This window comes from Scomber japonicus, chromosome 20 (genome assembly GCF_027409825.1).
Source record: "Scomber japonicus isolate fScoJap1 chromosome 20, fScoJap1.pri, whole genome shotgun sequence".
NCBI lineage: Eukaryota > Metazoa > Chordata > Actinopteri > Scombriformes > Scombridae > Scomber > Scomber japonicus.
Genome location: NC_070597.1, coordinates 23,628,584 through 23,642,631, shown reverse-complemented (window position 1 = coordinate 23,642,631; position 14,048 = coordinate 23,628,584). Strand labels below are relative to the sequence as shown.

The 14,048-nt window shown below is 37.9% G+C and overlaps 1 protein-coding gene across 1 annotated transcript in view; it reads left to right on the top strand.

The window, feature by feature from the left end:
- Positions 1-7,596: 7,596 nt before the first annotated feature.
- The window catches only part of gas7b (growth arrest-specific 7b), a 72,845-nt gene continuing 66,393 nt past the window's right edge, over positions 7,597-14,048 (top strand). The window contains exon 1 of the mRNA XM_053341692.1: positions 7,597-7,804. Within this exon, the coding sequence (XP_053197667.1) occupies positions 7,625-7,804 (180 nt within the window). The 5' untranslated portion in view covers positions 7,597-7,624. The remainder of the gene's footprint in view (positions 7,805-14,048) is intronic.

Below are 14,048 nucleotides of genomic sequence, written 5' to 3'. Positions count from 1 at the left end.
TCTACATCTGTGGCAACCAGGTTGCTTTTACTCATAAAAACATAACTGAATAGAACTCATATTTATATGCATTTCTCACTGTCTCATAGTGCTACCCTTTAGCCTGGTGTCATCTGTAATAGTACAGTTACAGCAGCCAGAGGGCTCCCTTTAACAAGAGAAGCATGGATAGAGGAACAGAGAGTGAAATATGATATGTGTTCTGAAATGGAGACATCAAACTTAAAATACAGTCACTTACATGCAGCTCATATTTAATTTCTCTCCACAATGTGTATAATGTTGCTACTACCATTACATTATACTCATTCACAATCAGTCCAAACCCTATTTCTGGACACAACATAACAAATCAAGCAGAAATATGACTGTTTTCAATAAAGTATATATATCATTGTATGTTGCTACCAGTCAGAAAACAAACTAACGGCCATGACAATTCTATTAAAACAGTTTGGCATAAAGATGTTTCAGTGTGTTTGTAGGACTGGATTAATGTCTAAGGAACCACACAACAATCTGAGCTGTGGTGACCCGCCTGTTTCATCAGAAAATATATTGTGGTAGTGTGACAAAGAGAGCGAGACCGCAATATTTGTCCCTGTTACACTTGAATGTGTTTCTTCCCACACTTCTCATTTGTTTGTTTAGTCAGTTTAACATCTATTTGTAGCTTTCACATGCTATGCCAGATTTTGTTTGTGTTTAGCTTTGTTTTGTTATATTTACATCTGCATTTCTGGTTTATTCAAGAAAGACAAGTATTATTTAAGTTGTGACTATTCTGAGTCATAGATTATCTTAGGCCATAATACTTTCCAGGAGGCAAAGGGGAAGTCACCAAGTCACCATGTCATGGGTAGCACTAAGTTTGTCGGGGATTTCCTGTATTGAGTCAGATATTAGGTTTTTTAATGTATGTGGTTTGTACTTATTTTTGCTTATAGTATGGACTGTGCTGTGGATGATGTATGTGAATAATATTAACTGATTCAAGTGATTATTATATGCCAGTTGTTGGTATAAAGAAGAAAACCCCCTGAGAGAAATATGGTTCTGCTTAAATAGAATGGTCTATATGGGGAGGAGGGTGTTAATCAACTTTGTACAAGTCTCTGAGTCCGCCTCTCATCTCCTTCCTCTGGCTAAGCTACCACACAGATAACTTGATTTAACCTCCTGTAATTGACATCTGACATATTATTATCCTATAAAGTTGATTTAGCTAATATGTTAGCAGACTGTTGAGGTTATTACACATTCAGCAGTCACATAGCAACATTAGCATTCATTTAGTGTCATGTTTGGCCAACTCAAGTCCAATATTCACTCTCCTTTTAGCTCTGGTTTAGCCTTCTTTGTCACTTCAGCAGCTAAATGCTATGCTATGATCAGCAGCTAGTTGATAACTTTGTTTTTCTGCTGTTTGGTGTTGGCAGGCGGCTTTGTTATCTGTGCTTTTTCCTCTGAAGAAAGCTAACTGCTGCTGCTGAAGACAATGCTAACGAGAGCTGTGAGACTGAACCAAAACAGCAAAATATGTGTAAAACCAAAAAAATTAGCTGAAAGATTCTAAAATGTTCAGATTTTCACCGTAGCTTCATTATAACCATTGACCTCATTCAGTTACATGCAGTTTATTTCAGTTGGAAATATGAAAATACTTATTAGAGCACCCTTTGGGGCACCAGGGTAGCTGCCTGCTTTGTTATCAAGTCTTATAAATGACACATTAGTGTCATTCATTAGAGTCTTACAATGACTCATCGTGATGATAACACTCAAGCAAACTATATCCACCAATGAAGGCAGTAAAAAACAGTTGAAAGCTACAGAAAATGCTGCTACTACAGTTAATATTATGCTCCTTTTGAATTATTACAGAAAATTGCTTTTCAGTGGTTTTAGATTCACATTTAGTTGTTTGTCTCTTTTCTAACTTATATTTAACATCATTTCTGTGAAAATTAAACAGTAAATAATGACACAGCTGTTCCTTATACTTCTATTATTGTAATATAACATTTATTTAAATAAGTATGATTTATGATGTTGAGATTATTATAATCAGAGACCAGCTGGTGTGATTTACTCCTCAGTGGACAAGATTTTTTTCCACATTTGATTTAAGAAGGCCCACACTCCCTGCTTCTTCTTTCTGTCCTTATTTTCATCTGTAGAAGAGAAAACATGAGTATCAGTAGAAGTATTAGATGAGTCTGTCAAATTAGAACATTTATCCACAGCTTACCAGTTCTCTCTGCAGCAGCCACACTGCACACCTCTGGAGTCTGGAAAGATTATGTAGAAATCTCAAATTAAAGATTTAGAGACAAAGTATCTTGCTGTATCAGATATATAATTTGAGTATGATGTATTAAATACAATTACCACAGTGTACTTTACAGAAACCAGCTGATGCAGAGCCCGGCTGTACGCAGCAGCTCGCACTCTGTGGTCCATGTCCTGGACAACACAGATGATGCTCTCTCCAGCAATGACGAAGCTTTCATCAAAGTCCAGCATGTGGAAGGATTTGGAGCAGTCAACAAATCTTTTGTAAATGGCTTTGACCATGTTCTGGGCCACCGGCGTGCAGATACACAGGAGACGAGCTTTAGTGAAAGATGTAACCAGGCTGAAGCAAGAAGTTGTCGTGTCAGCCAGCTGTTTGACGATCTCAGATCTAGCAGCCTTGGCCCTGTTTCCCAGAGCGAGGGCCAAATTGGAGTCCCAGCTCGCAGTGGGACTCTGAGTCTGGGAAGGCTTGACCTCAGCAAGTGGCTCTGGCTTTTCCAGGAGGAACCTCAGAGCTAGTTCTACTATCGCTGGTGCCAGGGGTAAAGTGGTACGCTGGAGCTTGGTGAGCAGGGCTCGTTTGGAACGTCTGCTGAAGTGAGAGGCAGTGAAAGAGTTCAGCAGCTTGTTGGACAGGTGCCGGAGGAAGGCCCGTACATCCTCCTCTGCTTTTGGGTGGAAAATGGAGAGGAACATTCGAAAGCCCTCCAATGTGACCTTCATGTGAGAGAAAAGAGTTGAGTGACATTTTCTGAGTGAAACTGAGTGAAACTCAGAAAATGTAGGGATTTGTTCCTACCCTCCTCCTGAGCTGCAGTGAAATACATTCCTCCGCTTCAAGTTCCTCCTGGAGCTCCTGTTCCATCTGATTCAAACAGAGACGCCTCGCTGAGGTCCAAACCTGTACACATCAACTTCATCAGATATCACTTTATGTTGCAATTTCCCAGTCAGTTCTGAGGAGGACTCAGAAAGAACTATGCACTAAATGTACCAAAGAAATACAATACAATAAGTTGTTACTAATGGCTTTGTCAATGGTTAATAAAACATTTACTAATGCTTTATAGAGCAGCTGGAGCCTTTAATAAAAGAACTTCTGAGTTTTTTTTCTATTGATTTTTTCTTTTTAGCTTTCACATTCATCAGGAAGATTGTTTGGACACTTTGCTTTGACAAAAGTGCTGCAGACTTACTATAAGTTGTTTACATTTGCAGAATACTTATTTACTGACTAACTTTGGCTGTTGAAAATTCTAGGTGACATTACTACATGATTTATCAACTATTATTAAAGCCATTTCATACCACATAAAAAACCCTTTGCTATATTAGAAAAGTGATGCTTGTGTGACATCTAATGAGTTTAGTCAATAGTGTTGAGATTTTAAACATTAGGTTTTTATTTCCAGAGGAATTTACTTGAATGGACAATTTAAGGTAAATATTCATTAATTATTTATTAATTACCAGAAACTTTATTCTCTATATAAGTTGAATAGTATGATTGCTATGGGACACATTTGAAATGTTTAGACTTAAAAGACTCTTTAGGTTACGCAACCATCTGAATATATTAGTTAGAAGTGTACCAATCAAACAGTTCTTCTACTTTCCCATAATTTGTACCAAATTAATTTCTTGGGTATTACAAGACAAAATTGGACATGTAAAATAAAATAATGATATGTCACTGATAGAAAGATATATAATCTTTAAAGGCCCTATATGTAGGATTTACTGCTTTGGTGCCTCTAGTGGTAAGTCAGTCAGTGTTTACCAGCTCTGCCATGAGGAGCTTTCTCGCCTCTGTCTCTTCTGCTACTTCCTGAAACCTTAATGAAAAATGCCTCAGTTAGTCAACCATGTTGTCTACCTCTTGCAGCAAATTTTAATTTGACATATTTCTTCAATGACCAGTTTGCACTCACTCATCCAGGAAACTGCTTCTAGCCATCAGCCAGCCCTTCATTTCTTTAACAGATAGATAAATAGGAACTTGATGCTGCTGTTTCAGGAGCATAAACTGTCTCATGAGCATCTTCTACAAGACAGAGACACCACTATTCATAAGATTTCTCTATAGGAACAATGCACCTTTACATTTACATTCACATTTACAAAACTGACCTCTGCTCTGTAGTGAGGTTGCTCTCTCACTGAGAATGAGGGCGGTGTGCATTTTACTAGCTTAAGAATATCAGTGTCAGTGTCCATGTTGAACAGAGGTCAAACTCCTTTAAAAAAGCAGAAAACACTGTATTAGGTACTTCATTAAAGGAGCAGGTCTACCTTAAATATAAAGTACATCTTTTATTTGACATTTTTAAGAGAGAGGATCATGGAAAACAAGAATGATCTAGAGTTGGGATGGATGTTTGGATGTTGCCATTAGCAACAGTTTCATGGAAAAGCATCATTTGAACAAACCATTCTGAATTGCCCCTCAGTTTGATGCTCATTGCTTAGTAGTACTTTTTCATAATGAAATAAACAGCTTGATGTATTTGATGTTACTGTGTAGCACCAAATTAACTACAATCAAAACAGAACAACGCTTAGTAGAAAAAGGTCACCAGTATGTGTCAAATTGTAACAAAAAAACTTTAAGTTGAAGAAAAGGTTTAAAAGAGGCAATGAAGACAGAGACTTTACATACCTTCTACAAAGAGAAAGTTGCGGTTTGAGTGAAAGAAAAAGATGCTTTCAGATGGTTTCGAAAGCCGATTGTTCAGAGAGAAAAGATGAAGAATCTGAACTTGTTGACAGCGCGAGGAACGACCAGCACACTATCATCTGCATCATTCAGCTTCCTGTCAACAAAAAAGTCAAAACTAAACAGAATTATTATTATTCATCATAGCTGACCTTTTTTTTTCTTTACTGAAAGGAATCTGGGAGTTCACTGTCATGTTCTGTACAAACTTGGTTTAGTGAATATGTTTCTCCCTCTTGTGGAAGTTTTGAGTATTGCACTTATTTTCTCTTGCGTTTTCTAGCTTCAATGCTATCTGATGTATGTCAGGTGATGCTGCCAGGTCAGCCAGGTGTTTTCTTATTCTCTCCAGAAAGTTCCAGTCTTTTTCGTGATTGGTCTGCTCTGAGATTCAGTGACCTTTGTTTCATGTCCGTGCTTTGGAGATTAATGCTTGTAAGTGTTATTTGTATCATGTAAACATCATAGTATGCAGTTTGTTAAGTTGTGTTTATAATGTGTAATACTCAGCTAAATTCTCTGCTTAATCTTAGCTACACTGTTGTTACTGGGATACATTTATTAGCTCCTGGTTTCTGTTTCTATTTCATAGCTGAGTGAACTTTATAGATACTTTATATTATTTAAAGGGCACATTTGTATAATTAATGGGTTGCATTTGTCATTTGAACTTTTCTTTGTTATTTTGAAACTAAATTAAGACTTACAATGGCATTCATAATGTATGTGTAGCCTAACATACTACATACATAAATATTGTTTCAGAAATCTACAGTTTACTCTGTAATCCTGACTCGGGGTCAACAGATATTTTATTGTGGTGGAAAATGAGTTTGGTATTGAGTGTAATGATTTGGAACATTAACATTTAAAAAGTAAGCAAGACACAAGAAAGCAGTCAGTTAAAGTCGATTATGAGATTTCGCTAATGTTTTAGTGAGTAACACTGAATATAAACATAACCATTGTTTACAAGACAATGTAACAGGGGGAAAAATTGAGGTATCTTTTTATTTGATTCATTCTTGAGACTGGAACCAGCTGTTTTGACAGTAAATTGATAATTAATTGGGAACTTCAGTTCTTACAAAGAACAGATTTGTAGTGAACCTAGTGAACCCCTGTGGTGTTCTGAGAAAGTTGTGGTGTAATCCAAAACAGCCTCATTTGACACAGCATTTGCCTCATTCTAGTGGAGTTTATTAATCCCACATGGAAAGGGGGAAAGATTCTGCAGTATTACAAACCTCATTAGAGCCTCCTTATAAAAAAACTGATACGTGCAGCAGAGTCAACAGTGATGCGTCATAATACCAAGTAACACAAAAGGGGAACTATTCAAGTCAAACAAGAAGGATTGTATCCATTTTTAAATGAAGCTAATACTTCAGCTGTAAAGTAAAATGATAAATTGCCACTACTGTTATTTATGATTGTCATCATTATTCAGTATTATAATCACCCATTTCTTACTGTGATCAACTTGCCTGCAGGCAATAAAAGTAACACATTCCCCCTCACAAGGAGAAAGAAAAAAACATTAAAAGTGCCAAAAAGTAAACAGCAAAACAACTTATAAACCATGTGAGTAAAACAACATGAACAGACCATAAAACATACAGTGAACAAATGTTTCTACTTTAAATCATCATCGTATAAAAGTGAGGGAGTGTATGAAAAAGTAACAAGGAGCTGGAGGGGGTTGTGAGTTTTGACAATCCCACCAATGTCAAGCTTGTCACAATATTACACAACACTTCCGGATATTTATTTCAAATTAAAACTAAAAAGAACATAAAAATACCATTAATACAATATCACTGAAATGAGCCTAGATGTACTCATAAATTATTATAAATGGTATTGAACTATGGCATTTCAGTTCTGTGTAGCATGATTCTTACACCGAGGCAAAACGAAAAAGAAAACCACAAAATGAACTACAAGGAGGTAGTAAGGAGTAAAAATAGACTACTAATATAACTTTTTACAGTACTAATACTACAATATAACTTCTAGGCCTTCTGCTGACACCACTGTTGTTATTACCACTATATATTATATATAATATATTATTACCACAATAGTACTTTAATAATGGCAGTAGTAGTAATAGCTGGTGAAAGAAGAGTAATAATGTTGGTGTGAAAGTTTATTCTTGACTTTTATGATAAAAAAACAATCAAACAAAAATCTTAAAGATCCTCTTTCAAAAAAATAAATTACTATCAAGTGCCGCTTTGTGCTTTTACTTTGAAGGCAAACTGAATTGGTTTCCGTTCTGGGTGTGTTTAACCGTGCGTAGCTTAATAGCGGTCTGACCGGAGCCTCAGACCGAGCATGCAGGCTGGCAGGCGGGCTGCAGGAGCAGAGCAGAGCGCTGAGGGCCGTCCCGAGAACCTGTTCACCAACTTCACACAAGTTTCACTGCGCTCCTCAGCGGGCTGCTGCTTCCACACTAAACTCTCACCGGAGCTCAAAAGTTGTTGACTTTCTTCTGAGGAGCTGATCATCACCATCATTATCGTCATCATCATCACTGCTTGACTCTGAGTGTACGTGTATGTGCGTGTGTGTGTATGTGTGTGTGTGAGACAAGTTGCGCTGGCGATGTCTGGATCTTACTGCAAAAGTTTATACCCGTTCGGGGGAGAGCAGCACCAGCAGGGACTGAGCTTCGAAGTTGGGGAGATTATTAAGGTGGTGCAGCCTCTCCCTGGAGGCTGGTGGGAGGGAGAGAAGGATGGAGTCAGAGGATGGTTTCCCTCAAGCTACGTCCAGGTCCTGGAGGTAAGATTTGTAGTTGTAGAAGAATACATTTAATTGTTTAAATGTGTTAATTACTTGGACTGAATATTTGAACTCTAATGAACTCTTAATTGGTTCTTAATTGATTCTTCTTGATTTCTTTGTAAAAAAATCTTCTTATGGGAAACAAAGCAAAAAAAGAGTACATATTCTACTTTCTCTCTCATACACAATAACACACACACACATATACACACACTCTCTCTCTCTCACACACACACACACACACACACACACACACACACACTTGAAGATAAAGACTGCATTGACAGATGCACTAATGAATAGTTTTCCCGTGCTGCTCCTCTTATCAGATTAACTCTAACCTTCCCAGCAGTCATCTGGCTGCCTGGCTGAGTGTCTGCACACTTCCTCATTCCGCACACATTCCAGTCAAATTCTCAGGTCTCCTCTCAGTGCGCCCGAATGCACAGTGCAAGCTGCTCTCCCTCCTCATGGTCAACCCCTCCCATCCCCACCCACCCAGCCAGCCAGCCTCCCTCTCTGCCTCCTCATGTGAATTCAGACTCAGGCTCTGCTGCTGCAACTCAGAAAAACATCTTTTTTTGTGTGTATTTCTTTCTTTTAATTCAGTGGATTTGGCTCGCTGATTATGATATAGGAGCAGATTGAGTGTGTGGTGGAGTCAGTGCCACCACCCCGCATTCTGAGAGTTTGTCATAATCAGCTTGTATTGAAAGGGGATGGGCGCACTGCCAGCATTCTCAGCTATGGCACCAGTGCTGCCATTTTTATCACTTCTTCACTCTGAATGGGGGAAGAAGAACAACTTGTGACACAGTGACATCAGCATAATGACTCCCAAATCCGGGGTGTGCTGATTTAAGTGTGATAACAAGGAACAAAAGGGTAAAGATGTGAACTTGTGGCAGCAGACGGTTGAAGAACAACGTTTCTTATCTCTTCTCAGACCAGTTTAGGAATGGAGTTTGATGGGTGGGGCAGCTGGGAAGGTTTAAGCTTCAGGTTCATCAAGCATCCGCCCTGCTGCAGTGAACTTTAGAGGGCTACTATTGTGCAGGTTGACCTTTGACCTCTGTTCAGAGATTCTAATAGTAAAGTGTCTATCTTTTTAAGTAAACCTATTTTCCCGATGTATTCTTATTTGAATGATGCTTAACAGATTCTTGAAATACAGAGATCAATCTTTGCATTTGCTTCTAGTGTATCTTCATGTTGTGTGTATGCAGTGATTACTTGTTGTGAATGGTTCAGTTAGAGCCTCACAATGTGTAGAATGTCTACGTTGCGGAAACTGAGTCATTACAACATGCACACTAAGTGTATTTTTAGAAATTCATCGTATGGACAAAACAGCTCATCACTGAATCGAGAAAAGAAGCTTCAGATTACTCGATGTCCTACTAACTTTTTCCAGAGTTTTTAACCACATTTCACATTCTTCCTCTTTTCCGGTTAGGGTTAAGACAATATATCGTCCAACAAACGTGACACTTGTTAGTTGCAGCTGTAAAAGCAACAGAGATGGTAGAGTTTTTATGAATTAATAAGAGCAGGCACTCTCTGTTTAGTTAAATCACTGCCCTTCAGCAGGGTCCATGGACACTTTCTATAGAAACACTGATGGAAAACGAGATAACGGCTCAGCCCTTAAGCTCAGGCTAAATTAAGGCACAACAACACGCTTATCTGATGTTCAGTCTGACTTATCACAGTTCGATTCTCCGCGCTTTCATGCCAGCCCACATTAAGGGGAAAGTCTCTCTCAGCATCTGCCGCAGTCTGCAGTTCATGTCGGATGCTCGTCTGTGTTGTGGGTTTGAGTCTAGATCTAGATTCTCACCACTCACCCACTGTCACTGTCAGTCTCCTTCTCTTCTCTGCACTGGAGTGGAACCAGCCAAAAAGAACCATTAAAGATGAGGGAGGTGACACAGTAGTGAAGTAGGGGAAGAGTCAGGGTACTGTAGCTTGTTGATTTAGCTTGTTTTTTTTTTGGGGGGGGGGGGGGGGGTTTCTCGGCTTTACCTGTTTTACCAGGCTCTCCATTGATATGTGAATTGACTAGTTTCACTTCATTTACATTTAAAATGGTCAGAGGAAGTCAAGTACTGATTTTAGTCCTGGAATGTAGGAAATAGTTTACCAGTATTAGAGACATCTGATGTTGATACTTGAGAATACTAAATTATACTTTTTTTGTGATTAAGATATTTGTGAATAAAGGTATACATTACAAAAAATAAACGGGATGATCAGAGATGACATTTAAAACAGTAAATGTCATTAAAATATAAATGTTTTTAAATAATGATGATTCATAAAAACACATAAAACTATATTAATTCATTAGAAATTATGATTTAAATTGAAGCTAAATGCACATAAAGACACATTCCTCTTTATTTGCTGATATACAGTATATGTCAAATAACATGGATACATCTGATAATCAATATCTGTGAACATTATTACTTTTTGTATCATAGTATCAATATCAGTTTCAGTAAGATTTATCTGAGTGAAAATGAGTCACCTCCTACTACACATACGCTGAATAACACATATTGAAACTGAAGTTTTCCCCTAGTTCTCCTTGAATGGGTCATCTGTAGGTTGATCTGATGTATTACGGAGGCCACAGGATGGCAAAATGACTGATGGCGAAACAAAAAGCCACTTCTTATATCCTCTTTCTGGTCATTTATTATAAACAACACTAAGGAAGTCACCCTTGCTGCAGTTGACTCACTGTCATAATCTTAAAGGATCATCAACTTGGGCTGGTGTGCAGTAATCACCTCGACAAGGATTTCTATAACTGGGATAGTTGACAAGTTGAGAGCTCTGATGTGGCTTTGTTTTCATCTTCAGCATTGTGTCTTTGTTCTACAAACGGCTCCATTCTTCCAAGAATAATGAAACATTCAGAACCTGTTGCTGCCTGGTGCATCACACCCGTCTGTTTCTCAGACACCAACACTTAATGCTGCTTTAAAGTCAGATTATGGAGCTTTTGAAGGCAGAAATTACACCGTCTCCTTACAAATAGATCAAATTCATAAGCAGTAAACAGCTCTCATTCTTAGTTCACTTCTTCTGGTTTAGCCAGTAGCTTACGGTGGCTAATGGTAGCTAATGTTAGCAAAGTTTGGATAGATATTGCTGTTAAAATGACATTACTGAGTCACTCCTCTGATTGTATCTCTTTTTTACAAGCATTAGAGCCTTGACCACATTATTCTTCAATTGTCACTTAAGACTAAACTTTAGCCATTGCTAAACTGCTGTTCGTAAACAGTTACATAGTGTCTCTTTAAAGGATAGGTTCAAATGATAGATCTTAAGCAGTAAAAGGCTTTCATTCTTAGTTCAACTCAGAGACTACTATCACTACTCTTCATCTGGTTTAGCCCGTACCTTATGGTGGCTAATGGTAGCTAACGTTTGGACAGATATTGCTGGTAAACTGACATTGTTCAGTCACTCCTCTGATTGTATCTTTTCCTACCAGCATTAGCATTACCCACATTATTCCTCAATTGTCACTTAAGACCCTTTAAAGGATTTTTTTTTTGTTTTTTACAACTCTTATTTTTGTAGTTGTTTTTTGTAGCCATCATTTCAATCAATTAACTAAAGTAATTGCTACTTTGTGAACACAATAACAATGCCACACCACAGTCTGGTGGGATGAGAAACAAGCAGACACAAAATAAAACAGGTTGTAAATAAGCCAACAGGAAGTTGGTCTAGAGCAGTCGTCCACCAACTGAATGATTGGCAGCTCGATTCCTGGCTCCTCCAGTCCACATGTCGATGTGTCCTTGGGCAAGACACTTAACCCCAAATTGCTCCTGTTGCTGTGCCAACGGTGTATGAATGTGTATGAATGGTTAATTTCCTCTTGATGAGCAGGTTGGCACCCTGCGTGGTAGCTCCTGTCATCAGTGTATTAATTTGTGTGAATGGGTGAATGTGACATGTAGTGTAAAAGTGCTTTGAGTGGTCATAACGACTAGAAAAGCGCTATGTAAGTACAGTCCAGTTACTGTTTACCATGGCTGTTTATAACAGACAGTTTGGCTAATCATTAAACTTACTCTCTTAGCAATGTTGTTGTTCCCAGATTTGAGCAATTAACTTATTGAGTACAGTTTATTATGAGAGATGCAATGGTTAGAAAGGCCCAAGTTGTGATAAAGTTGAACATTTACAGTAGGGAAATACATGAAGACTGGAAGTTGAGTGAAACAGTAAGCCTGACTCTGGGAAGTCCCCGCAAATTGCTCATCAAGAAGAAGGAAGCCCTAGACTATTGTTTGTCTAAACTAAATAACAATAACAATGACATACAGCATGTTAATTTGTGAGCTTGTAAAGTTGTGGTTGTCATATTTTCGAACTTTAGACACAACCACAGTCTACAAAGTCTTTCTGCTATGCTAAGCTATTAGCCTCCTGGCTCCTGTTCTGAACACATACACATGACAGTGGTATAATCTTTTCATCTCACTCTCAAAAATGAGCCTGTCTTTTTTCTTTTAAAAAATTAGACATAAAAATGAGATTTTTAGAGTCTATAGTGTAATTTCCACATTATGAAAGGCTCCTTCATCCACTTCAGCAGAACACTGTATTTCTGCTGTGATTATGACAATCCAACAGGTCAAGAGCATCATGAATCATGAAGACAGTGAGTCATATCAGTGTTCACCTAATGAGGAGGAAATGAAAAGAAAGCATTATGAACAAAAGTGAGTTAAAGCGGCAGCTGAAAGCCGTCAACGATGACTCGGTTGCAATGAGTTTCTGCCTGATGACTCCATGAGGTCAGCTGGAGCAGTTCAATGGAAGATATTGTCCAAAGCAGACTTGAATGCTTTAATGTTTGAAAGCTTCTAAATGGACTGGTCTGATTCATTCATTCAACCTGCTGGCTTGAAAATGATTTGTCAGCCCCCCTGTGTTGTTTGGAGCTGTTAGCACTGTTTCCAGACAGATGTTTGAATATGTGCAGCCCTCCATGACCGAGTCTGAATCTGTGTTATTGTTGTGTTACTCCTTCATTCCATGGAGTAATGTCATATTACTGTGCTCCATCTTACTGTGCTTTATGTAATGTAGGAGCGCTTCCACTTTTACCTACGTCAAAAAGCTTCTTTTTCTCAGTTTTCATGACATTTTTGGGATAGATTGACCTTAGAAGAATATGGTCCCATGTAGGTGTTTACATTTTTCTAGAGTTTCTGTTTTTTAGCAACAACTGTGAAACAAATAGAAACCGGATTCTAAACCGTGAGGGATGGCTTCCTAGGGTCAATAAATAAATTCAGATTTATGTGATACAGCTGCGGTCTTTGGGTGCAGCAGCAACGTTTTGCATTCTCTGACTGCCATCTGGTTGCTGCTTTTTACTGAATCAACAGTGGCAGGTTTCTCAAAGCCTCTTGGCATTATAAATTACACCCTGCATTCTGCACTGCATGACTAAATGTGAACTACAGTATGTATCAAGACTGTGTTAACTGTTAAATATAAATGTCCTTCTGTAAGATGGCATTTTATATTTGTATTTTCTTCCTAAAGAAGTCCATTCCTGGCAAAAAAAAAGTAACAACATCAAGGAAAATTAGGAATAATAAAAATACAAAAAGGCAAAATGATGGGATACTCAGTCAGCATTGGGCTTTGTAAATCAAAATTGAGATACAAAGTGAAAATATGATATTACTACTTTAACTTTATAGTTTATACTATACTTTGTTTTTAACTTGGCATGTCTTAATTCAACTGCATTTTAATCTATTCTATATTGCATTAAACATTTTTTTTGATAAGTCATCATCTTAAGTAATTTTTCATTCAAAAATGCTCCAAAAGTCTCAAATGTCAGCATTTGATGTTTTTATGTATTTGTCTGTTGGTCTCTCTGCAATTTGAATGTGTTAGCTTGGTCTTTGGGATATTGTGAGTAGACTTAATAAACAAAAGATTATTATTAAAATTATTATTTGCAGCTCTAGCTTCCATATACTGTAAACATATGATTTAGATGTCACTCAACAACTAATGTCTCAATAAACACTGCACCGGCAGCTGGTGGGATAGAAACTGACAGGTCAAACTACAAGGCCATGCTTGAGGTTCCTAGTAAAACCAGTTTACTTCATTGAATTGGTGACACACACTGGGTTATAGCCTTTAACGACTGCCCAGAGAGCTGTTCTACAGTCTGGTTGCT